The sequence below is a fragment of the Hyaena hyaena genome, unplaced genomic scaffold (genome assembly GCF_003009895.1).
Source record: "Hyaena hyaena isolate Hyena2069 unplaced genomic scaffold, ASM300989v1 scaffold_734, whole genome shotgun sequence".
NCBI classification, from domain to species: domain Eukaryota; kingdom Metazoa; phylum Chordata; class Mammalia; order Carnivora; family Hyaenidae; genus Hyaena; species Hyaena hyaena.
In genome coordinates, this window is record NW_024081365.1 from 726575 (window position 1) to 752412 (window position 25838).

A 25838-nucleotide genomic window follows, 5' to 3' on the forward strand; every position below is an offset into this window, starting at 1 on the left:
TTTGCTAATACCTTTCACATTCTGTTTAATTAATGTTTAATTAGTGTTAAGTTCTGTTTAATGTTTAAAAGATGGTGTAGTTTCAGATTCATTTGTTATGCTCTTGGGAATCTTATCTATTTAGAGCTTAGACCAAGTAATTTTAAGGTGAGCGCCTTTGATTCAGGAGTCATTTGTAAGCAAGGTGACTTGCCTTTGGAATGAAGCCTTTGCTGGCCCCAGGCATCTGCTATTGTCAACCCAAGGGAGGGGTTTTGTCCTTTTTCTTTTTCTTCCTTTCTTCTGGTATGTTGGAGCCTCTACACCTAGCACCTGGCCTGACACCGACAGTATGCCCAGAACATGTGTTATTAAAAGAATGATTGAGTAAATTATTGATTAATAAATAAATGACTGGAACTCATTCAGCTAAAAACATGCATCTTCACAATTCCATAATGTCACACAGATGTCCCCAATATCATCAGCCTGTTGCTACAAAATAAAGTAGTTTATTTTATTGATCAATTTATGGTTGGTTAAGCCATCACCGCTTTGTTCTGGAAACTAGGCTCTTAACAGCACCACCCCCCGCCCCACCCAGTTATGTCTGTGAATCTTCTAAGGGCCCCTCCTGGTGTCCACATGGCAGTCTGGCAGCCTTACTCCATTCATGGCATCTTCCCCACGCTCCCCATCCATCCTCCCAAGGCCAGGGCCTTTGAAGACTGTCAGAGAAGCATTGCTACTTGCCAACAGATGCCAACATCCATGCTAGATGGGCTGACCCTGGCTTCTCTCAAAGCTTCCAGGCTTCAGAGTAGCAGAATTGCAGACGTCCTTATAGAAGCAAGAGACTCTGGCTCTGCCCCCGCTCTTGCCACATTTTACCAGATGGGTTCTGAGGGACAGTTGTTTGGTACAGAATCCCATGGGTTCCCTTTGGGACAGTCTTATCAGTTCCTAATCCTTCAGAACACAGATGCTCAGCTGCACAGGTCACTGTGGCGTCTGCCTTGCCGTCCTCCACGTCTCTCCCAGTCCACTCTCCTCTCCTCACATAGTACAGGGGAGAGGCTCCCAGGCCTAGCGGTGGGCAGGAACATTCTGGGAGTAAGCATATGCAGGAGTCCTCACCTCTGGGATATGGTGCTCTAGCATGTGGACATCCTCAAACTTCCTCTAGTACATCTAGGATAGCATCTGTCTTCTGAGCTCATATCAGCACATACAAAGCTGGTGTGAGGTGCTTTACATAGATTAGCTCTTGTCACCTTCATACCAATGATTTTTCGCACCATACATTGATGAGGGAAGTGAGGCCCAGGGAAGCTTCGTCTCTTGCCCAAAGTTACACTTAAGCAACAGAGCCAGGATTCAGAGCCAGGGCTGTCAGACTGCAAAGCACCATGTTATTTCATAGAATTAAAAAGTTGGGGAATGCCTGAGTGGCTCAGTTGGTAGAGCATCCGACTTTGGCTCAGGTCATGATCTCATGATTCATGGGTTTGAGCCCTGCGTCATGCTCTGTGCTGACAGTCAGAACCTGGAGCCTGCTTCAGATTCTGTGTCTCCCTCTCTCTCTGCCCCTCTCCCGCTCGTGGTCTGTCTCTCTCCATCTCACAACAATAAATAAATGTTAAAAAAAAAAAAGTTTGACCTCAACTATAGGAAAAATACACACTGTTCTGCAGATTCCTTGAAGACACATCTGCTGAATGTCTATTCAGTTTTTTAGGACCCAGAAGTGGGAGAGCCTGCTTAATCTATCACCCCTTGCCTTCCAGCTCTTTAGCTGGAGGCTTAAAATTGTGCCGGCTTGTAGTCTACACCTGTCCCCTGTGGCTGAGCAGCAATCCCTTGGCCCCCACCCCCTCCTAACACAGTAGAACTTGGCCCAGCTCACTCCCACTGGCTGGGGGTCACTTCCAGTATCTCCATATTTGCTGGAACCTTAGGTTTAGCCACACCTTCCTATTCTTTCTCAGCATGGCTCTTGCCAGCAACTAGGTACTTTCCCCATACTTCCCACCACAGGAACTTGCACAAAGGCGCAGTTTCCAAGATTGTCTCTACCTTGGTTCAAGTATTCTATTTGTCCAGGAGCCCATGCCCCTCCCAGCGCCTGAATGCTGGCCTGAGATTCTAGCCCAGAGGCTTTCCTGACCGCTGTCCCAGAGATTACGCTGCATCCTAGGCTTTCATGTCCATACCAGGTCCAATCCCTCCCTTTGCTGGGCTGGGTCGAAGGATAATTAGTTCTAGCTCCAGAGCCCATTCCTTTCCAAGGGCTGGGGCTTGTGCTGCTCAGGAGAAAATCCCAGTCCACGTCCATGATGAAACATGACTAGAAAGACAAGCCCTGCAGATGTATTACCATTAGGGGTATGTGCACGGCCGTTTGGGCAAAATTTTGCAGCCCCCCAGGGAGTCAGATCTGGGGATTAGAAGATGGATGAGATGGATGGATTCACCCACTGGAGGAGCCAGGAGGCAGGCCGAGCTTGGCTTCCCGGGAGACTGGTCTCTATGTGTCAGGCAACGTGCATGCAAGCAGGGAGCAGGAGGTCGGCTGGGCCCTTGCTTAACAGACTTTATTCACCATTTACAAAAGAGGTTGATTGCATGCAAATTGTAAAGGTGCTGTATTCCTCGCAGAGGGCAAACATGAGCCAGCACAGCCCTCTCCTGAAATACAGGCTGCAACATGCCTGTTGGTTTCAGTCTGGACTCCCAGCTTGTTAGAAATCATCTCTTAATACACGCTGGGTTGGGGACTGCAGAAAGCCCAGCAAGGAGCTTCCACACCGGCATAACTGAGTAACACCTCAGAACACAGACTCGGGAATCAAGAAAACCACATGTGCATATAGTCTGTTTAAATAAAATCACTGACGATACTCTAGAGCGGTTGTTGGTAAGGGGAGCAAGATGCAAAGAACCATTCTACTTCCCTCTCCCTGCACACATCTAGATTCCTTATAGAGCAGCTTTCCTTAAAGTCAGGTGGAACTTCTTTGCTTTAAACATTGAGGGCTGCCTGTCTTCTCTCCTGGGGGAGGTTGTCACAAGCTGACGAGGTGTGCCCAGTCAAAGGACAATGTCCAGGAGTCAGGAGCCCTCAGACCAGGTCTCTGCTACCAACCTTCTGTGTGGCCTCCAGAAGCTGCTCCTCTCCTGGAAGCTCACTTCTATCGTTTTGGCAAAATGGAAGCTTGGGCTGGATGTACCACCCAGCTTTGGTCCTCTCGGACTGTGGCTGGCCAGGGCTACACGGGGGTGGGGGTGGGGGGTGATAACTGAGTGGGAGGAGCCTGAGTCAAGGGCAAGGACATCATCCAGCTCTGGCTGCCACAGAGCAGGGGCTGTACTCAAACCCTGCACAGGACTTCCTAGGGGTGCAGAATGGCATGAAGTGCTCCTAATACTTTCTGGAGGAGCTGCAGCCCAGAGAACTGGTCTGCAGAAAAATACTCTGCATTTGTGCTGCTTTGCACTTGGTTAAAGCCCTTGTCACCACATATTTCAAACCTCGTCTTGGGCCTGTGAGTGAGTCAGCCAGGACTTACTTTCTTCATTTTATAGAGGAGTTAGGGAGTGATCAGGGAATTTAAACAGCTTTCCCAAGGTTATACCACATGAGCAGAAGAGCTGAATAAAACAGAAGTCTCTCCAGATCTCAGCTCTGCACTGTCTCTTCAAGGGCTCTTGGGGGGTGGGGGATAGCACTTTAGGGAGGGGCCTTGAGACTCTTCCAGATGCCTCTAGCTTGGATATTTCTGGGCCCGCCTGGGACAGCTCTGGCTGGGTCCATCCCATACCTCTGTGTCTCTGGCCCCACACATGTACAGCAGGGGCCCACGGTCTTTGCTCAGACACCACCCTACATCTTTCCAATGGCTCTGAGGAACAGTCCCACAGTCAGTGTGCGTTTTCAGTGCATTGTCGCCCTGCCCTGATGCATTGCTCTCCTATAGCCTGCAAGGGTCAACTGATCACAGCCTTAGCCAGAATGAAGCCTCCTTTTCCTGCTCCTGCTATTAGCTGGAGGCTTCAGGATCTAGGTTCTGGTTGGCCTTGTCACACGTGGTCAGGGCCCTCTTCCTCAACTGAGGATGCTGAGTCCCCAGGAGGACCTGAAAGACTGTGAGGTTTGAGGTTGGTGAGTAGAAGACACCTTAGAGCTGACTTTTTGTTAATTCCCAGCCTCTATGGAACGGGGAGTATCACAGCTGTGCCAACAATCTGGGCGATGAGGAAGTCTTTGCCAGTTGCATCCCATAAACAGAGAAATCCCTTGTCCAAGGCATGTCCAGAGCCGTGGATATAGGGCTTGCATCATTGTACAAAACAGAGGTGACCCTGGGGAACAGATGGTGGGGAGCATGGCCCAAATAGGAGGACAGTTGGGGTTGGGAAATTAGGGTCCACAGGACACATGCTAGAAGTAAGCCTTGTTTCCCACACTCTTCTTCTCAAACTTCTGCCTGAGCTCAGAGACCAGAGCTGATTGGATGGGGCTTCCCACCTTGGGTTTTGGTGACCGTTGGGGTTGCCGAGGAGTGAGGGAGCCAGAGACTGTAGGCACAGTCCAGTGGGCTGCGCCCATGTTGGGCGCCATTGTGGGAGGTGGAGGGGGAGCTGGGGCTTTGGGGGGCTGTGTACTTCCTAGGCTGTTGTTGTTGCAGTTCTCATTGGAAGGATCTTCTTGCAGCACAAACTTGGCAGCGGCCTTGGTCCTTTTGAACTTGAGCCATTCGATGCGGACAGCACGGGGCGCAGGGCTGGGTCGCTTACGGAGCACGCGCCGCACTGGCAGGACCTTGTTAGACTTCTTATTGCGCCAGAAGGTGGCGGTGGAGATGAGAACGGTTATGGCCACAATGATGGCCATGATGCCAGCCAGGACACCCACAGCCTTCATGGGGTTGTCTTTGGTCTGCATCAGGAAGGCAGCCATGGGGCTTCGGGACAGCATCTGGAAGAGAGAAGCCCCCCTAACTGCATTCTGCTGTTCCTTTCTGGTCCCTGGAGGACAGAGCAAGAGTCATGAGCTCCCTTAACCCTGATGGTTTTTAAACTTTCTGGGGTTAGGAATCCCTTGAGAATCTGATGAGCACTATGGGTTTCATTCCAGAAAAAAATGCACACAGAGAAAATGTGATGCATGCAGCTTTCCAGAAAAAGGCAGAGAGAGAGAGAGAGAGAGAGAGAGCGAGTGAGCACATAATGCAAACAACCTCTTTCAGGTTAAAAACTACATTAGCTGAATTATCTTCTTGAGAGGTTAGGGTATTACTTACCTTTAGTTATAGAGGGCTCATCTGCCCAAATGTTTCATAAACTCCTTAAGTGATGACTTTCTGCCAGATACTGAGCCGAGAACTACACATAATGATTTTACTTCTGCCTTTTAACACCCATGTGAAGGAACCATCACTATTCCCATTTTGTAGGAAAGGAAGTGGAGGCTTGACAAAGCCCAAAGTCACACTGTTAGTAAGTGCTGAAACTAGGATTCCAACTTGATTCCAAAGCCTATGTGTCTGATGGCACAGGAAGCCTTTGCTAGCATTGAGTGTCCTCTGGAGGAAGGCTGCCGATGGTCCTTCTTCCTCTGACCATGTGCCAGCAAGGCATGAGCTGGCTTTCTGACCTTTTTTGTGACCCAGACTTGGTACTCACCTCTGTGTCTGTGATGTCAATCTTGAGTAAGGCCGTGGTGCTGAAGGATGGGGAGCCACGGTCCTTGGCCTGCACCTCTAGGGACCATGTGAAGTCCCCACCAGCTGTAATGTTGTGCAGGGCGTCAAGGGAGCCAATGGAGTTCTTGAGACGTATCTCCCCTGTGTGGGCGTCGATGTCGAACACATTGGTTGGCTCCGCGTGGGTGATGGAATAGTCCACCAGGTTGTTGGGCTCCTCTGCATCCTGGTCCGTGGCCTGCATGTGAGGAGGGACACACAGAGCTGAGATTCGAGAATGATACTTGTGTGCCATGGCTAAACCAGTGTGTCATATGTGGCTTTCTGGGTTGATGGGAAATGGTCCTAACCCTACTGTGAGTAGACTGGAGTTGGGGGAAGTGCTGAATGAGCCTAAACCAATGTGTCATATGTGGCTTTCTGGGTTGATGGGAAATGGTCCTAACCCTACTGTGAGTGGACTGGAGTTGGGGGAAGTGCTGAATGAGCCAGGTCTGTGCCAGGCCCTCTGCATGCATTAGTACATTCCATTCTCTGATCAAGTCTGGGCAGTAGGTATTGTTAAAAAACAAAAGCTTGAATGATAGGTGACTTGTCTAAGGATAGATACATAGAAGAAGGGGAGCTGGGATTCAAAGTCAAGTCTGTTGGGTTTCAGAGTTCATGTTTTTTCCATATTTGGAAGAAAGTGTAGCCATAGCACTGCTTTGAAAGGAGGTTGACCAGCTGTGTGAAAAGGTAAGTCACACAGTTAAACTGCCTGAGCCTTGGGGCACCTGGGTGGCTCAGGCAGTTAAGTGTCTGACTCTGGATTTTGGCTTAGGTCATGATCTCACTGTTTATGAGTTCAAGCTCTGTGTCTGGCTCTGCACTAACAGCATGGAGCCTGCTTGGGATTCTCTCTCTCCCTCTCCCCTGATCATGCTCACACACTCTCTCTCTTTCAAAATAAATAAATACTTAAAAAACTGCCTGAGCCTCAATAGTTTCTTTTGTAAAGTGGCAATAATATCTTTTTTCTTAGAGGTTATTTCTGGATTGAGGTGGGGATGGGGATATATAAAGTACCTTAAGATCCTCTACTCATAGGGGAGACCAATAAAGTTTATTTTCTTTTTTAAAGTTTACTTTTGAGAGTCAGAGAGAGACAGAGTTTGAACAGAAGATGAGCAGAGAGGGAGACACATAATCTGAAGCAGGCTCCAGGTTTTCAGCTGTCAGTTCAGCCAACGTGGGGCTTGAACTCACGAATCCTAAGATCATGATCTGAGCCAAAGTCAGATGGTTAACTGACTGAGCCACCTGGGCACCCCTAACATTTATTTTAAAATAAATTCTTACTCCACAGTGCCTCTTGCAGCAGCCAGAACAAGGCTTTTCAGGAAGCTTAGTTGCCTTCAAAGCTCACCTCAATTTTCACTGGGGTCCCCAGCACCATTGTCTTCTCCTGGATACTCTTTCCAAACTGAGGGTAGTGGTCATTGACATCCAGAAGAGTGACGAACACCTCGGCCAGGCTGTATTTACCCTCCATGTCCTCTGCCTTCACATAGAAATTGTACCTGGCGGTGGCCTCAGCATCCAGGCTGGCCCAGGGCTGGGTGTAGATGATCCCGGTGGATGGGTGGATCAGGAAGCTGTAGGGCACAGGGAACTCAGGCACGGGTGTGCATAAGCACGCACATGCGCATGCTCTCTCTCTCTCTCTCTCTCTCACACACACACACACACACACACACAGTGGACTGCAGAAATGAGCTGCCTTTGACACATTATGCAGCTTCCCCAAGGTGGCCCACCTGCTTCTCTCCTCGACTTTGCAGTCTGACTGAAGGTGCTGACCCATCCATCTACTCATCCACCTATTAAGCCTGAACTTAACCTCATTCACAGCCCTTGCCTCTCCTCCCAGGACCTACCTTCCCTAGCACCAGGTCCTCACGGTGACCCTTCTTCTCCCAGATCCCAGAACTTCTGCCCCAGGCTCTCCACTGCTTCCCGTCATACCTTGCCCTCCTGCTCATTTCTCTTACCCAGGTCCTGTCCTTTCCTGCCTTCTGCACAGATCCCCTCTACCTCCTGCCCCCCAAATCCCTTGCCCGAGGCCCTGTCCAGCATTCTGGATCTACTTACGGGTCTGCTCCGGACCCATAGATGGAGTATTTGACTTCACCCCACGGTCCTGTGTCTGGATCTACAGCCTGGAAGAGAGAAAGCTCCGAGTGGCACCTGCCGTTTGTCAGGACATGTTGGCAGCTCATGCTGGGGCAACACAAGGGGAACTGGGGTGTACCCAGCTGGGGAGAAACTGATCTGGAGACCTGCCCTGGAGCCCTAGATTTCTGCCCAGGAGATCTCAACTGTTGAAGGAAACAAAAGGTTTAGATCTGAAAGGTTTGTATCCGTTCTTTGTAAATGAGGATGGAGAAGGAGATGAATCCTCTGCCCCGAGCTGAGGGTTTATGCCTATGCCCTCCTCGTAGTCCTGGGTATTGTTGTCCCCATTGTACAGGAGTGGAAATTGAGCCTCAGAGAGGTCAGTAGCGTGTCCAAGGACACGTGAATGAGTTTGGGCTTTGGGATTCAAATTGGAACCCAGGTTTGTCTGACTTCATCAGGCCCCCTTCAGTGGGGGCTTCCCACCCCAGACCCAATCCCGGGGCCAGTCCCCAACCCACTGTGACAGCCACCACGTTGGAGCCCCCTGGGGCATTCTCAGGGATCCTGGCAATGTAGTAGTGGGAGGTAAACTTGGGGACGTTGTCGTTGGTGTCCAGGAGCTGGATCACAACATCCGCTGTGGAGCTGAATTTCTCCGGAGTGTTCACTTCAATGGCCAGGAGCTGGGGGAGGAAGGAAAACAAGGACCTGTCTGGGTGGCAGTCACCAGGCAGAAAGCCCTCCCACTTCCCGTCTGCACTCCCTGCCTGGCCCTGCCTTCGTCTCAGCCGCCAGCCTGCGATGCCCATCACCACCTGCAGGGGGCACCTCTAAGGACCACTGTCTTACAAAGCCTGCTTTCTTAGGTTCTTTCAGTTCTATTTGGGCCAATTTCTTTTGTCCCGTTGATTTGCATATTCCTTTTTAGTTTCAAGTTCAAAAATTACTTTGTTTTATAATATAATTTAATATTTGTTAGGGAAGTTCCTGTCTCATATTCTTTCTATTTTCCTGACTATTCTTATAAATTTCTTCCTCCAGTTAAAAACCCATGTAATTACATCAAACTTCTCACCACCTCAAAGGAAACTCCAGGTAAGACTTAGTTGGGACAACATTGGATTCTTTATTCACTTGATGAGAATTTGCGTTTTTTAAACAAGATGCGTCTTTACATGTCTTGCCTTCTTTATATTCCTTTGTTTAATTCTTGTGTTCATTATCATTTAGGTGTTGTGTATTGCCTGTTAGCCTAATTTCTAGGAATTTTATCTTTTAGTTGTTATTATAAAAGAGAACCTTTTATTCCATTATTCTCTTTGCTATTATTTATATGTAGGAACACTCTTGAATTTTGTGTATTAAGTTTGTAATCAATCATGTTAGCGGCTTTGATGTGTTTCTGTTTTTCAAACATTTCTTAGATTTGTTTAAGCAAATAATAACACCACCCACAAATAATGATAATTTTGTCTCTTCCTTTCTAATATTCATGCCTCTTATTTCCTTTCTTTATTCAGGAATAATGTTACTCCAGGAATAGTGCTAAATAATGGTGATGATAGCAGGCATCCATGTTTTGTTCCTGACTTCACAGACTGGTTTTAAAGTTTCACTTTAAGGCAGGATGTTGGCTGTAGGGTTCATGTGTGTATAATTATAAATAACTATAACAGTTTAAATATCAAAGAAGTATCTGTTTTTCATTTTTATTAATATATGTTATTTATATATTTATGTTACAATACACGTTACTTATGTATACTTATAATTTTAAATAATCACAGATACAAAGGAGTCCTTTTTTCCAACTTCTGCTAAAATTTTTCTCAGAATTGATGACAGAGGTCAAATGCATATGAGGAGTATGTCTATCTTTTTTTTAATGTTTATTTATTTTTGAGAGAGAGAGAGACAGAGTGTGAGCAGGGGAAGGGACAGAGAGAGAGGGAGACACAGAATTTGAGGCTCCAGGCTCTGAGCTGTCAGCTCCAGGCTCTGAGCCGTAGTTGGACACTTAACCAACTGAGCCACTCAGGTGCCCTGAGATATATGTCTATCTTGATAATCAAATAGATTTTCCCTCTCAATCTATTAACAGGGCACGTTGAGCACCTTTGCATTCCTGGGGACAGTCATAATTTAGAACTGGGAACTCAGTGAGGCTGTGTGAGCAGTGGGAGCAGTCTCTTGCTCCCTCTTCTTTTCCCACACTCTTGCTCCCATAGTCAGCAACAGGGGCAGAGGGGCTGAGGAAAAATCGAGGGCCAGGAAGGGCAGGGGGTGACAGGGACCTGTCAGGAATGAATCCAGAAGCTGCTATGAGCCCCTGCGACCTGCCCCCGCCCCTCCTCCCCCATTCAGGACAGTACAAAGTATCACCTACTTTGAAGGTTAGCACTTTGAACTTTTCAAAGTCAATGGCAGCTGAGTTCTCCACAATGATGGTGACTTGCGCTTCATTCAGGACTGTCAGTGGGACCACTCGGAAGATGCCCCCAGGTCCCACCAGCCGCAGGTTGAATTTGGCATTGGCTCCCTGGGCAACAGGGTTTGGAGAGAGGAAACAGAAGATGAATGAGAATAGAAACTCATTAGATAGTCGTGCTAAGCAAGCAACCTTCATATGCCCTTAGCTCTGGGAGGTGAATATTATTATTTCTTTCTATAGGCCAGGCCATTAAGGATCAGAAGGATTTAGCAGGCTATGAGAACAAAGCAAGGTAACAAACACTGACAGCCTGGCCCTCTGCTGGGCATAGGAGGTGACAGGATGCATTCACAAATGTCTCTCTGCAGGATCAGATGCAGAGGGGCTTTTATTTGACTGGCTTTACTTTCTAATCAATTGTGAATGTCTTTAGGCTAACCTATCTGTCTTTGGTTAGCTACTCTCCCCTATCTCTCTCTTGGTTGCACCATCATTTCATTCATTTTGTGACCTGCCAGGCCCCTAGGACATAGCAGTAAAGGCTGATGCACTCTCAGCTTGGGCTTCTTGGAAGACAGGGTGGAGGGCAGGACCACACACCTGGTCTGAGTCGTTGACAGTGATCTTAAGGCCCCGCAGGATCTCTCCCTGAGGTGGGTGCTCATACATGGACAGCTCAAATCTGTTCTGGGGTCCACTCTCTCCATAGAACGTAGGCGGATGGTTGTTGAGGTCCACGATCCTGATGGTGACTGGGACCATGGCCTGGGCAGCCGGGATCCCTGCAGAGCTGACCTCAGTCACCTGCGGTAGGGACAGGTGGCCACTGCTGTGTGGCAGGCAACTCCGAGACAGTCCTATAGATTCCCAGCTCGAGGTATTCATGGTTTTGTGTAATTCCCTCTCATTAAGTATGGCTGCCCTAGCAGCTTGCTTCTGACATCACATGGCAAAGGTGATGAGCTATACTTAGTGATTAGACCATGAAGATTGTAACTTCTGTTTTCTAGCAGACTCTCTCCCTGGCTGGCACTGATGAAACAAGTAGCTATGTTGTGGACGCTCGTGTTTCAAGGAGCTAATGGTGACCTCTAGCCAATAGCCCACTAGGAACTACATCCTGTCATGGGACCCTTCTAATAGTGGTTCCTGTGTAACTGCACAGGCCACATGCCCACAAAATGGGCCCTGTTCCAGGGAAAAACCTATATCTCATATCTGGGGCCTTTGCTCCTCTGGCCCCAGCCTGGGATCCAACTATTTTATCTGCCTAAATATGGCCTAAACACTCTTTGCTGCCATCCCATGACTCCTCGATGCTTCCCCAGTATATTATGTGTACATCACCTCCAGCCTCATCTCATGGGGGTTCTTGGTCCACAATGCCTGCACTCTGCCCCCATTCCCAGCAGCGATGCCCTCCACCAGTCTCCAACTGCTGGGTCTTACCCATACTCAAGGCATTGCCAATTCAGTCCTATTTCCTTGTGAATTCATGTCTCCCCTTGCCAGAGGCTTTGTGTCTGTCCGCTGCAGCCTCCACGCTCCTCCACAGCCTCCAAAGAGACATAGGTGCTCTTTGGAGCAAAATCCAGTTTCCTCCCTGGGCGGAGGGTGGGGTGGTGGTGGGGATGCTGGGTCACATCACCTTTGGGTCCTTCCAGGGCCGGAGGGCAGGAGGAAAGGCCAAGCTCAAGGGAGAGTACCTGTACATGCAGCTCATACACCTCTCTCCGGAGCTGGGCAGGACTCTGCATGACGTAGATGGCTCCAGAAGTCTCATTAATTTCAAAAGCTCCATCACTCCCTGTTAAGGAGGAAAGATGTGCCCTGCAGTTCCACACACGGCCATGGGAGGCGCAGGGGAGCCATGCCAGGCAGCCTGCCCTGGGCTCCTCAGGCATTACCTCACTGAAGTCTCTATAGAATGTAATTGTATCATCTGTATTTTGCCAATGAGGAAACTGAATCTCAGAGAGGCTAAGTAACTTGTCTAAGATTACACAGCGAGTGTACAGCTGGGACTTAAACTGGTTTCAGGTTCCATAGAATTCTTCTCTTCTGTGTTGTGAGTGTGCATGTATGTATGCACATATATGTGTTTGTGATAGAAAGAGAAAGAGAGAAATGGATACACAGAAAGGGAGATAAGGAAGAGGAGAGAGAGGAGAGAAAGGGAGGGAGGGATGAAAGAGGCCAGAGGCTACAGGAGAAGGACCAGAAGAGGGAGAGGAGAGAGGAGATGGGATGAGGGGTGTGCTTGGTAGTTGTATAAAGGCTGCAGAAGTGGAGGAAATGGGACAGGAGGCAGTCAAGGGTCTGTGTGCCTGGGGCAAGGAGCCTGCATGTGATGGTGGCATGTTCAGGCATGCCTGAGCCGCTGGAGGGAGTGTGTGCACCAGGCATATCCCGGGGAAAGGGTTGGGAAAGCGATGGTGTCTGAATGAGAACACAGAGACATACGCATGTCTGCGATCAGGCACCAAGCATGATGATCTCACCAAGGGGCCTGGCCCTGCGGGGACCAGCTACTGGAGTCTACAGAGCCCACCCAGCCAGCTTGACCTGCTCCATTGCTGCTCAGTTGTGCAAAGACCACAGACTTGGAGCCAAACGACTTAGCTTCTAGTCCAGTGGGAATGTGGGATGGCCCTTTAGCTTCTCTGAGCCTCTGTTTGCTCATCCGTATACAGAGCTAGTAGTAGGAAATGCCATATCATCATTGCATTTAATTCTTTTAATTCAACCATATGCTCTAGGCCAGAAGTTTTAAAGTATGAGAATAAAAAACACAGTAACTTAAAAAGCATAAGAAATGTTGCCACTCCCTCTTGTAAATCAGCATGTGCTTAGGGTGAAGGGACATGAGTTGGTGCCACACATGCTGCTCTCAGTCCCCCAACCCAACCCCATGTTTCTCTCTGTTGCTGGACAGAGTGATAAGGCAGGGACTGGAGGAGGGGCTGGAGGACAGCCCAAGGAGACTCATCACCTCCTGGATGATGCGTCCTAGATGGACCCAGCCCATCTCATGCGTCTTGCACTTCTGGTTCTACAGATGAGGAAACAGGGACCAGAGAGGCCTGGGAAGCTCGCTGTGGTCTCCCAGGGTGTAGGAGCCACAGCCCAGTGATGGGCCTGTCCCCAAAGTGCTCCCAGACTCACCATTCAAAAGGCTGTAAAGAATTTGGTTGGGTTTGCCCCGGTCTCCATCCATGGCAACCACCATCAGTACTTCTGAGCCCTTGGGGGAACAGAAGCAGCTGCCTCAGGCCGATGGGTGATGCTGGGGCTCCCCTCTCCCCAGATACCTGCTCCCATCAGAGGAGAGGTCCCACTGCCACCCAAGAAAAGGGCTAGGCCTCTGTATGGCCCCACGCCTGCTGTGCAGGGAGATCACAGTACCCACTGGCCTCCCCAGGCTGGAGGGACAGACAGCCTGAGCCCCGCATCTCCCCAACACAGAGGGTTAGCGCATGGCTGCCCAGGGACACTCAGGCCTCCTGAGTGGGCCTCCTCCTCACAACCCTCCTTTCCCACACACCACACTCAGCTCTGGCCTCTACTGTCCTACCCTCGAGCCTCACCCCCGCTGCCTTGTCCACCTTTTGCTTGCAGAGGTATACGGGGGGAGAGGTCAGAGACAGGTGAGGGAGGGGCCAGGCGCAGAGGGGTCTAATGCAAAGCCCGGGAACCAGGATGTTCTCCTGCGGCCCTGGCTGGGGTGCCCTTTGGCAGGTTTGAGCAGGGATGCCACAACTAACCAGGCTGTTCCACCTCAGCCAGCCGCCCCTTCTAAGCCTCCTCCTCAGGCACTTCTCCTCGGCCCATCCACACCCATGGCTGCTTCCTGACTGCCACATGCCGCCTGCTGTCCCTGAGCAACACTGTTCCCCCTTAGATCCTGGCAGGCCAGCTGGCCTCCCCCTGGACCGTCTTCGGCGCCCCCTAGAGGAGCTCGGCCTGCCTCCCTCCACTCTGTGCTCCTCTCTGCCACACGGCTGCCAGCTTCTGGAGAAGCGTATCTTAGCTTGGGGCCAGCACGTGAGTGGTCCTCAGTGAGCGTCTGCATTGTCTCATAGAGCCTAGAATACTCAGAGCCTGGGAAGGAAAAATTCAGAATGCAGTTCAGTTCCAGAGTCCTTGAGCAGCTGCTGTGTGAGGTTTGGCTCCAGCCTGGTCTCCGCCTACAGGTAGCTCACGGTCTGGCTGAGCTGAGGAGGCACATAAATACATGCATGTACCCCAAGGAGGGGTGTGCATCGGGTGGGAACAGAGAAGGGGAGCCCCCATCCCAACCAAAGATGTCAGGGAAAGCAGCGCCCGGGCTGACCCGAGAAAGGCGGGGAGCATCGGGCCTGTGGGCACGTTTCAGGCAGAGGGCTAAGGGCACAGTGGGGAGATGGGCTGGGTGCTGGGGGGCTGGTGAGGGCTCAGGGGTGGAGGGGAGGCCGGGCATCAGATGCCAGTCCCAAGAAATGCCTTTCCTGAGAGACCCGAAGATAAGCATAGTAGCCAAAACACCAGGAACAAAGACTACACTGACAGGGAGGAAGCTGAGACGGGCCTTGAAGCCAGGCCCGCAGGGCAAGCCAGGCCTGTGGATGACATTTGACAAGGGTTGTGGCAGCTCAGCAGCAAACTGTGGGAGAACTACTGGTCTAAGGGACCTCAGGCTATGGGCTTAGAATTGGGGAGGCATAAAGGAATCTCACCCCCCATAACCCCCACAAGGTGTAGATAAGCCTCACCCAAACCACCGCCATGGGCCACCTGTCAGCCTCTCTTCTCAGGCCTTTGAGGGGCCGTATCTTTACAGCTGGGTTGGAGTAAGTTTGAATGAGTGAAGAAATGCCTGTCACAGTCTTGGTATCTGGCAGGTGCTACACGCCGCACCTGCTTCTTCCCCCCTACACTTCCACAGGCAAAAGGACATGTTCATGGGCTGAGCCTGAGCCGACCCAGAGCCAGCCATGTGAAGAGGGGGACCCAGGGCCAAGCCACAGGGGACCCAGGGGTAGTGGCATCTGGGGGGGACACTGGGATGAGGGGACAGCCACCCACCGGAAGGGTGTCCTCATACACATAGCCATAGTAGGGTGTGCCCACGAAGACAGGGGCCATGTCCTGCACGTCCTCCACATTGACTGTGACCGTAGTGGTGGCTGAGAACACGACATCAGCCCCTCGGAGTCTCCCTCCGCCATCCTGGGGAAGAAGCAGAGAGTGAAGAGAGGTTGGGCTCTGGACCCCTGGTAGAATCTGGTTTCTGTCACTTACTGGCCTCAAGACCAGCTGCCCCCTCTGATTTCTGTTTGCTTCTGTATCACCTGGAGATAATTCTCCCCTCATAAGGGTTATTTATTTATTTATTTAAAAAAATTTTTTTAATGTTTTATTTATTTCTGAGAGAGAGAGAGAGAGAGAGAGAGACAGTGTGAGCAGGGGAGGGTCAGAGAGAGAGGGAGACACAGACTGAAACAGGCTCCAGGCTCTGAGCTAGCTGTCAGCACAGAGCTCGACGCGGGGCTTGAACCCACAAACCGTGAGATCATGACCTGAACCAAAGTCGGACGCTTAGCCGACTGAGCCACCCAGGCGCCCCAGGGTTATTTAAATGAGATGATGCATGGAGGTCTTTAGTCAGTGCCTAGCATACACTAGGCACCCAAAAATGTTCCATTGGAAAAGAGAGTTAGCTCTCTCTCCAGGGTAATCATGTCCGACAAATGGCAGAAGAGGAGGGGGATCAGAGCCAAATTCCCCCTCCCAATAGGAATCAAGCCTCAAACACCTAAGGATCTACGTGATGGTGTGTGCCCAGGGAGCCCAGCCCTCGATGGAGCTTCGGACAGGTGGTGCAGGCTGGAGTGGGATGGCCTGTAGCCAATGTGTGACCAGCAAGGGCCTTTCTTTTCCTGGAAAAGAAAATGCTGGGTCTAGAGGGACAGCTGGGGTTTCCTGCCCTCAGGGGACGGAGCAGCCACCTTGGTTGAGCACCTGCCGACTTGCAGGTTCCACACCATGCACTTTAGAAATAGGAGGAACTCAGTTACTCCTCGTGGGTGGGCAGATGAGGAAACCGAGGCTCATTGAGCATCACACAAAAAGAAACGTGGGAGGAGAGCAAGCCCAGGCAGAGAGAGGGAGGTGCCTGGAGGCCAGGTCACGGGAGGTGGGAGGGGGCATGGGTCTCCAGGCCACGGCCATGTGGTCCTCCAGAGGGGAACATGTCTTGTGAGTCCTGATGGAGCATACACCCTCTCCCAAGAGGGAATATGCCCTCTCCAACTTGCAGATTCCAGCCTCCCTGGAGACTATGTCCATGTCTGGGTGGGTCCACTCAACAGAGGTTCTGAGCAGCCACACCCCTACCCCATCGCGATCCTACCTTCAGCCCTCCAAACTGCCTCCGCTCCCTCACAGGACCCAACTCTTCCAATCCAAGGGACGCTTCCCCTGACAAAGGTTGAAGAAGGACGGGATGCTCCCCAGGCCTCCCTGTTACCTTGGCAACCACGGTGACAAAATGGGTCTGGGCCTTCTCGTAGTCCAGGGTGGCCCCAGGCCGGAGGCGCAGCACACCGCTGTGGCCATCCATGGCAAATTTGGTGGCGTGCATATTCTGTAAGAGTGAGGGGCTGGCTGGTCCTCGGAGAGGCACCCAGGCAGGCCCAGAAATGCCCGTTTTGCTTTACTGAAAGGGTGTCTTCGCTGGCCTTCGTCACAGGAACTCTGGCCTTGGGGCTGAGGTTAACCTTCTAGCCCCTCAGGTCCCCCTTAGTCCTGCCCCTCAGCATCCTTCCTTAGCACTTCTTGCTGCTCAGCATCTAGCTCGGCTCTGCCTGGAGGTTCCAGCAGGTCGAAATGGCCAGCAGAGTGCTGTAACCTAGAGGGAGTGGGGCTCAGAGACCACCGTGATGGAGAGAGCCTTCAGGATCTTCCAACCCCAGCAAATAAGTGCCAGTGGGCCAGTTCCAGGCAGCTTAGCAGGGGGCGGGGGGTGGGTGGGGACAGGAGATGACCCTCAATCTGAAAAAGGGTTCCTCTGTGTCACAGGCTATTTGTCAGAGCTGTGCATGTATTTCATCCACACAAGGACCCATGAAGATGTGCTTTCATCTTTCCCATTCTACACGGGAGAAAAGTGAATTGGGAGGGTTAGATTAAGGGGCTGAAGGGCCCATAAAGAGGCAGTGGGATCTCTCCAGCAGATTATTCCAGAACCCGAGTTGTTACCCACCAAGCTGTACTGCCTGGACAATTGTGAGAGCAAGTGACTAAATGTGGAAAGAAGAGGAACAGTTACAGAAGCAGCAGCTTTGTGGAAGGCGGAGCCCAGGGAGGAGGAAGAGGTTCAGGAAGGGGTCTCTGCCTTTGGCGGGGTGGGGGAGATGGGTAGGGGTGGGGTGGCAGGGGTCACAGCTCTGCTTCTCCTGACAGATCCCCCTTTTGCCCTTTTCCTCTCCACAGTTCTAGGCCCAGGCAGGTTTCTTCTGCCTCGTGTGGGTGCAGTGTGCCCAGGCCCTCTCCTGGGGAAGGGACTGAGGGTGGAAAGCTGAGGGTCCCGGAGATCCAGGGAGAGGGTGGCAGGGGAACTCAGAGTGGGCCCGGGTGGGCTGGTCAGGGGGAGACAGCTCCCACTCAGGCCCCTCTCATGTCCCTGTGAGTCTGCTGTGACATCTCCGACAATCTTTGGGAATAGTGGAGATGCTAGAGATGGAGGCGGTGGCCATCCAGGTGTCCCCTCTAGTCCAGGCCTCTGGTTATGACCAGTATGCCCCTGCTTACCTGCAAGAAGTAGGTGACACTCCCTCCAGAACCTGTATCCTTGTCTATCGCATGGACCTTAACGATGCTGCTCCCAGTGGGTATGTCCTGAGGGGTCATAGCCATAGGGAGAGGGTCAGTCCAGGGGCAGTGACAGACTGCTCAGGGGACTGGGGGTAAAGGAGCCATGGAAAGGTGGAGTCAGAGCATGAAGGGCTAAAAAGAGGTGAAAACATGATGATTAACCAGCGAGCACCTATGGAGGAGACAGGCCAAAGTCTAAGTGAGTGCAGGAAAGAAGGAAGGGGAGAGGAGGAGCAAACAGACATCCTCCAAAACTAAGACTCCAAACAGACAAAGGGTTTAAATATGAAATGGGGAAATGGGTCATAAACAGACACATTCAGCATTACCAGGGATCACGTATATATCATTTAGAGCCAAAATGAAATATCTTCCTTCTACTGAATTAGCAAACATTACAAAAATTGGAGAATCACCGGTGTTGACGAGGGCTGTGGGGAGACAAACCCTCTCCCACACCCTAGGGGAGACAGCAGATACGTGCCGTTCTGGAAAGGCAATCTGGAAGCACCTCCCAGCCTCTCCTGCTTCAACCTTGTCCTTTCAAATCTTGGACTATGTCTTAAGGGAATCATTCTAATTAACTATATGGAAGTTTTATGTTTAGAATTTGATGTTTCTTATAACAGCAAAACTTTAAAGCATCTTAAATATTCAAACATAAAGGAATACTTTGGTAAATGATGGAATATGCCCTCAATGGAAACTATTAAAATGATAGTTGCCTAAACTTTACAATTACTGAGGAAATGCTTATGTTGTAAATTAAGCGAAAAATAGAATACAGAAAGCGTATGTTTAATAGAGTCACAGAGACGTAAATAAAACAAACAAAATAAATCCAATAAGCACAAAATGACTAGAAAGAGCTACACCAAAATTTAACAATGTTGTCTCACGGTGGAGGGATTGAGGATGATTTCTGAGACTTTGTTTTCCACTTTTCTACATATTCACATTTCTACAATAAACGTATGTTATGATTATAATGGAAAATGATTAATGGACATTCCTTGGGATAAAAATAAACGTGGGAGGGGATGGCAACAGAGGTGGGGGAGCATGTCAGGGAAGGGTTCTCCAGAGGATAGGGAGCGATGGGTGCTCTCACTCTGGGGCCGGGTCCCCTTGGTCAGGTCACAGGGCAGCCCAAAGGACAGGCCACGGATCTGGGGTGGGAGTGTATTGGCCTTGCCTCGGGGCTCCTTGCTTACCTCAGGGACCTGGACAATGTAGGGCTCCTGGATGAAACTGGGGGCCTCGTCATTGGCATCGGTCACCAGGATGGTGACTTTTTCTGCCACCTGAGAAGAGGCAAGGGAGACAGGAATTGGGGCAGTTGAGACTTTCTGGGCAATAAAGGGATGGTGGCCTCTAAGGCCCCATGTGTATGTCTCTGCCCAGTGTCTCTCCTTCTTCACCTCCCCTTCTCCCTTCCCCCCCCTTCCTTCCTGCTTTTATTCATTCTTTTTTTTTTTTAATATTTTTTTTTATTTGTTTCTAGGAGAGAGAGAGAGACAGCGTGAGCAGGGGAGGGTCAGAGAGATAGGGAGATACAGACTTTGAAATAGGCTCCAGGCTCTGAGCTACCAGTCAGCACAGAGCCCGACGCGGGGCTCGAACCCACGAACCGCGAGATCATGACCTAAGTGAAAGTCGGACTTAACCGACTAAGCCACCCAGGCACCCCACCGCTTTCATTCATTCTTGTAACAAATATTACTAAGCAACCACTTGGTCCCAAGCACTGTGTTCCATCCCTGAGACAGAAGATGCAATCGGACAGTGTGTGTTTTGCAGGATGTGATGGCAGGGCAAAATCCATATATAAAAGAAAGGTGGTGATCTTGTGCAGGGTGATGACAGCGGCATCCCAGGTACCGTAGGCAGGGCCCATGCATTACACGTCTCTGGGGGCACCATGTACACCATGGCCTAAGTAAATGCACCCCTTTTTGTGGGGTTGTGGGCGCGTGGTATAGAAGGCTGTCCCCAGAGGCCCTGAGAAGAGGGCATCTAGCCCAGCCTGCGTTGGGAGACAACAGGGAGGCTTCGCTTCACTTCAGCAGGAGCGAGATTTAAGCTCTGCAGCAGTTTGTCAGGTGAGAGGGAAAGGGGTGGAAGAGTATGCCAGGAAGAAGGAACAACACATGCAAAGGCAAAGAGGAGTGAAATGTATGGTGAGTTCAGAGCATATAAGCAGCTTTCAAGGCTAGATGGTTGGGAGGGTGAACGTGGGAGAGAAGGTGGGCGAGGCAGACGGGTGTCCGATGGAGAAACCCTGCACGTGAGACTGAGGCTTGGTTTTCATCTTGAGGGCAGTGGCCTCCTGTAAGTGCTTCCCGAGCAGGGCTGTGGCTAGGTCTAACATTCCACAGTGATGGCTCTGGCTGAAATTCAGACACGGACAGGGGTCAGGTAGCCTGGAAGCTGGGGAACCCCTGTGATCATCCTGGCAGGCACTGCTGAGGGCTGGGCGAAAGTGATGGCTGTGGGGAAGGAGGTGAGTGAGAATCGAGAGTCCGTGCCCAGGTGTTCATCCTGGGTGACGGCAGGAGCTGGTTGGAGGAGGCAGATGGGAGAGCATCCCCACTGGCCTCACTCTGTGTAGCCCTGTCTTGTGGGCTTGGGTTTGCCAGAGAGCCCCTAGGAGGCTGGAGGGGGGATTGTGGTCAAGCCCAGGGGGCTAGTGCTGCCAGGGGCCAGCTCGGGGGCACCTACCAGATTCAGGCCGTCCGAAATGCTGATGATGGCTTCAATCTCATCCTCTCTCTGTAAAGCATAAAGATTGATGAGCGTCTGGGAATCTGATGTACCCGGGGACCCTGAGGCTCGGGGGAGAGCTCCCTGCCCTCCCTGAGTCCCCCAGAGCAGACCTGGGCATTTCAAGGGAGTCAGGTGCAAGTCAGGGTGGCCAAAAGCTGCCTCTGGCCATGCCTGAGACCTTGTTTCAGGTCTTGGCACATCAGGGGTTCTCCTAAACCCTCAGTATTATTGAGCCACCAAGAGAGAATGCTCCCCTGCTAGACTGAGGACACATGCTAACCTAGTGGGCTAGAAGCTCCAGAGAGCTGGGTTTTCCCTTTCTTTTCTTTTTTCCCCTTATCTCTCCCACACCTCTCCGTATTCCACGGTCCAGGTCTGCAGTGTCTCAAGCACTCCCGAGTCCACGGTGGGATCTCAGCGAGGAAGAGTGTTGAGGTCACTAGGTCCCCGCGGATGCAAGGGAGGGGTGCACTGTCACACCTCCACCTCTGTGTCCCTACAGCAGTCTCTGAGACCAACTTTTCTGTTGTCTACCCTGGCCTGTGGCTGGCAGAGTCTGTCATCGGACCAGAGCCGGCAGTAACCCCATGGTGGAGGTCCAGTTATGTGGTCAGCTGCACCCACCAGCTTGGTGTGGGGTCTCAAAAGAGAAATGTAGCCCATGTCCTATAGGTTCAGAAAGGCGCAAAGGGATGGAGGGATAGAGTTTTACCAAACTCAGACCCATTCTCTAAACCACTCTTTCCAGGCTGGCTTAGTTAGTAGAGCATGCGACTCTTGACATCAGGGTCATGAGTTCAAGCCCCATGTTGGGCATAGAGCTTACATTAAAAAACAAAACACTCTTTCCAGCCCTGATCTGTGGTCAGTTTTCTGTGGCTTATAAGGCCTCTCCAGGAATGATCTCAAGGGAACCTTCTAGCCCACAGAGGTTTGTCTGCATACCTGGCAGGCAGCACTTCTCACACCTCCCCATACCTCTCTGTCCAGCTCTTCGACCAAGGTGATATTTCCAAAATTGGGGTCAACAGAAAAGACGCTTCTAGCGCTGGGGTCAAAGCTGATGTGGTAGGAGACGGGGTCTCCCTCAGGGTCTGTCCCATTTAGGGTGTATACATGAGAACCTGGAAGGAGACACAGAAGGGGAGACTAGAATCTGGGACCCAACTCTTCCTACAAGTGGCATCTATTCAGAAGCAAAGATTCAACTGGTTCTAAAGTGGATATTCAATTCAGTGCCACAGGGACCGCCCTGACGTGAGCATTCGCTGCAGGCCTCACACCTGGGGGCTGCTTCCCACTCTTTATGATAATGCTTCCTAACTGTGGGTGAGATGTTAGTACCGGCCACTGTGCAGACTGTAATCTATAATACAGATTACACAGGAGCCTCGGGTCTGCTGTGCCCAACTCCATGGCATCTGCCTGGTACTGGTGACTGGGCCAGCAGCCAAGATTGGGGTTCCCTGGGTATGGCCGATGGGAGAAAAGGGAGAAGCCGTTAAGGCAGGACTGTGCAGCACTCTGCCCCCACGCCTGGACTAGCTCTTCAGGGATTTCTGAGTAGGTGCCTCTTTTACACTGCTATCCTTTGGCTCAGAGTTCCCAGCCCAGACAGACAGAAGGGAGAATCTTCTTTCCCCTTTTCTCCTTTCCCCATGCATCCCAACAAGCTGGATGTTCTTAGGCCTCTTTAAATCCTGAAGAACTGAGGCTCTGCAAAGTTAGTATATTTGCTCAAGGTCACAGAGTGAGTCCACCCCAGGGCTTATCATCAGGCTCCCAACTACTGCCTGCTGTCTGGGGCAGTCTCTAGGCCTCTGGGCCTGCAGCCGGGTCTCTAGGACCGGCCTGGCTTAGGTCTCCATGACAGCCGTGACCTCCTTTCCTGCAGCTGCCCTGGGGAATTCAGAGCACAAACAGGGCGCCCCAGGAGGGCCCACAGCCTGGCACGGGGTGTCTCCATAGGCTCAGAGGAGTCACGGGTTCAGTCGCTATGTCCAGGGGAACGCGGACCACCCTCTGGGAGACCAACAGGGGCTCAGGGGCTGGTGCCAGGGCTCCTCACCGACAGGGGTGTCCTCCGGGAGGCTGAAGAGGGCCATGTTTCCGCTGGTGCTGCCCACCCCGTTGTCGAAGAAGTGCGGGGCAAAATTGGCCTGGGCTAGGAAGACAACAGACAGGAGAACAGTCACGCGAAAGGGCGGCTCCGCAACAGTGTGGTCACACGCCTGGTCCCAGTCTGGGCAGGCTGGTAGTCTCTCCCCCGGTCCCAGCACACCGACAGACTGCCTCCCTCACGCGCAGGCTTTGCTCTGGCTTGCTAAGGACGCGCACCCTCTCCGGGACTTAGAACCCAGGCAGCGGCCCATCCCCACCCATCAAGGGACCGATTGGGAGCCCGCGCCCAGAGAGGAACGGTTTCCTGGCCAAGGTCACACTAGGAGCTGGGACACCCCCCCTGCCCCAGCAGCCTTCAGAGAAGCCGTCAAACCTCCCACCTGCTTCTGAGGAAAAAAAAAAAAAAAGCCGAGGGCAGCTGGCGGGGGTGGGGGTGGGGGGTGTCTCGGCCCCAAGTCTGAGTTCTCCAGAGGACCTAGCGAGTCGGGCGGCTGGAAGGATCACCCCACCCTGCCGGGTCCCGCGCCCGGAGTCCCACTGCGGAAGTGAGCGGCCCGGAGCTCGGTCTCGGCGCCCACCCGGGCAGTGCCGGTACCCGCGCCTCGCCCCGTACCCCGGGCGCGGGGCCCCGAGCTCACTCACCCAGGCAGAGGCGCAGCAGCCCCAGCGCCAGGGCGGCGCGCGGGCCGCGCCGCATGTCTCCGCCGGCGGAGAGTGTCGCTAGCCGCAGCCGGGCCGGGCGCGGGAGCGCGGAGCATGCCCCGGGCCGCGGAGCGCAGAGACGGCGGCGGGGGCGGCGGGGGCGGCGGCGGGAGGGGCGCGGGGCGGGCGCGCCGGGTGGCGCGAGGGCGCTAAGCGGATGACACCGCTCGGCTCCGCGCAGCTGGAGCGCTCCCGCCGGCCGCCAGAAGACACCAATTAGTGCGCTCTGATTCTGAGTACCTATTCCCAGCCGCCGGCGGGCCGGGAGGGGTCACTGCGAGCTCCTCTTCCTACCCCGCCCCCCTCGCCCGGGTTTGGGGCGCAGGCGCCACGGGGTCCCCAACCCTGCAGCTGGAAGTCCTGGGGACGGGGCCAGGTGTCTTCCCCTAGATGGTCCTGAGCAGGGCACTGGAAGCTGGGGCTTCTCCCGGTCCCCAAGTTCTGGAGGGCATGGGTTCTGCTGGAGTTTTCCCTTTTCATGAACTTCCACTGTGACTTTGAGGGGGTTTGCCACTCTCTGAGCCTGAACGTTCCAGGCTGAGGAACAGCGGCAGGCAGGGAATGGCCCAGCCTGGGACCAGAGGACCCCCTCCCTAGAGGAAGAAAGAGCTGGGGATAAAAGGGGTTGGATGGGCTGGGGGCGGGGTTGCCCTCTAGGCAATGGCGCCTCTGAAGACTTGTGGTGGGGGTGAGATGAACAAACAAAGAGGAGGATGGAGGTAGGGAGAGGAGCCTATGGGGAGGGGTTATCAGGCCCACCTCTCTGGGATTTCAAATCTTTCCAGTCCTCTCCCCCAGGCCGGGCCAGCTGTCCCAGCAGGTGGGGTCACTAGCGTCATCACTGGTGGGAGTAAACAGCAGAGAGGGCATGCAAGTCTCCACTAAGTGGAAGGCAGAAGTTGCCAGGTAGCAGGCTGGCCTCACTCTCTGTCCCCAGTGCCCAGTGGGTGACCATGGAGAGGCAGGAGATCCGCTCAAGCCTTGTAAGGAAGGGTGAACAGCTTAGAGACAGGATCAAGCCCCATCCTGGACAGACTTGCTAACAGAGCTGACCAGCACAGGTATGGGCTGCCCCAGGAACAATGAGCCCTGTGTCCTTGAAGGACATTTAGGCAAAGCCAGGGCACTGGTATGAGAGTCCTGGGTGCTGATAAGTAGGAAAAGCAGGTAAGCTCAGGAGCCTTCTTGTTGGGAGATATCCCTGGGCTGGACCCTCATCCTCTTGCTCTGACAATGGAGTTTGATTAGAGAAGCAGCCTGTCCCCCTTCTGCTCATGGGGTGTACAGGGAGGTCACTTTAGGCCCAAACTTTGTCACTCACTAGGATGGCCTTGGAGGGATGCGTCCATAGAAAGAGGAGACCCCTTTGTGTACTTCCTGGTGAGGCCTCCATGGCTAGGGTCTTGATATTCCTCCCCAAGGGCCTTCATAGGAGCAGAACACCCCCACCTCCAAGGCCAGACATCCTCGATCTACTGTTAGCAAGAGTTAGGGATTCAGGTCAAAAAGATGAATCAGTAGTCCCAGAGTATTGGGCTATTTTCAGGCCCAGTTGACCAGAACCCTTCTTGTTGAATCCCCTCGGGCTTGGCCCTTGGCTGGAAAATGCACTTTGAATTACACAGATATTTCTGCATCTCTCTGTCTCAAAATGCTAGGACAAGGCCAAGGCGGGCCATTCCACAAGTCCAACATAGAGATGAGGAGACTGGGGCTTTCTGTAGATCACCCAGTGTGCTGGAGCCGAGCCAGGGTTTCCCGAGGGCAAGCATCTTGCCAGTGTGCTGAGAAAAGCCAGCTTTCCCTGTGTCCTGTCTGCCTGTAGCCTCATTGCATGGTTCTGGTGCCTTGACTTCTCTTTCCTTAGTTCACTCAGTCAACAGACTTGTACCAGACAGGGATAGTGAAGGAGTCCCCCCACATGTCGTGTGTGTGTGTGTGTGTGTGTGTGTGTGTGTGTGTGTTTGTGTGGTCACCCATATTACCTTGTATAACCAGCACAACTTCTGATGTGATTGTCCCTGCTTTGGAAAGGAAGAAGTAAAGCACAGAGAGGGTAAATCACTTGCCCAACCTCACCCAGCCAGTGAAGGACAGAGCCTAGAGTCACATCCAGTTTC

At 52.2% G+C, this 25838-nt stretch overlaps 1 protein-coding gene across 1 annotated transcript; it reads right to left on the reverse strand.

Annotated features, from left to right (window-relative positions):
• Positions 1–2557: 2557 nt before the first annotated feature.
• Positions 2558–23713, reverse strand: CDHR1 (cadherin related family member 1). Its single transcript, XM_039218070.1, has 17 exons — positions 23659–23713; positions 22964–23059; positions 21874–22019; positions 20851–20901; positions 19344–19433; positions 18067–18153; positions 16784–16900; positions 15340–15483; positions 13441–13519; positions 11982–12082; positions 10876–11079; positions 10231–10383; positions 8363–8527; positions 7818–7885; positions 7093–7321; positions 5665–5922; positions 2558–4957 (listed from the first exon to the last, which is right to left on the reverse strand). The coding sequence occupies exons 1-17, from the start codon at positions 23711–23713 to the stop codon at positions 4421–4423; spliced, it is 2580 nt and encodes an 859-aa protein (XP_039074001.1). The 3' UTR covers positions 2558–4420.
• Positions 23714–25838: the final 2125 nt, after the last annotated feature.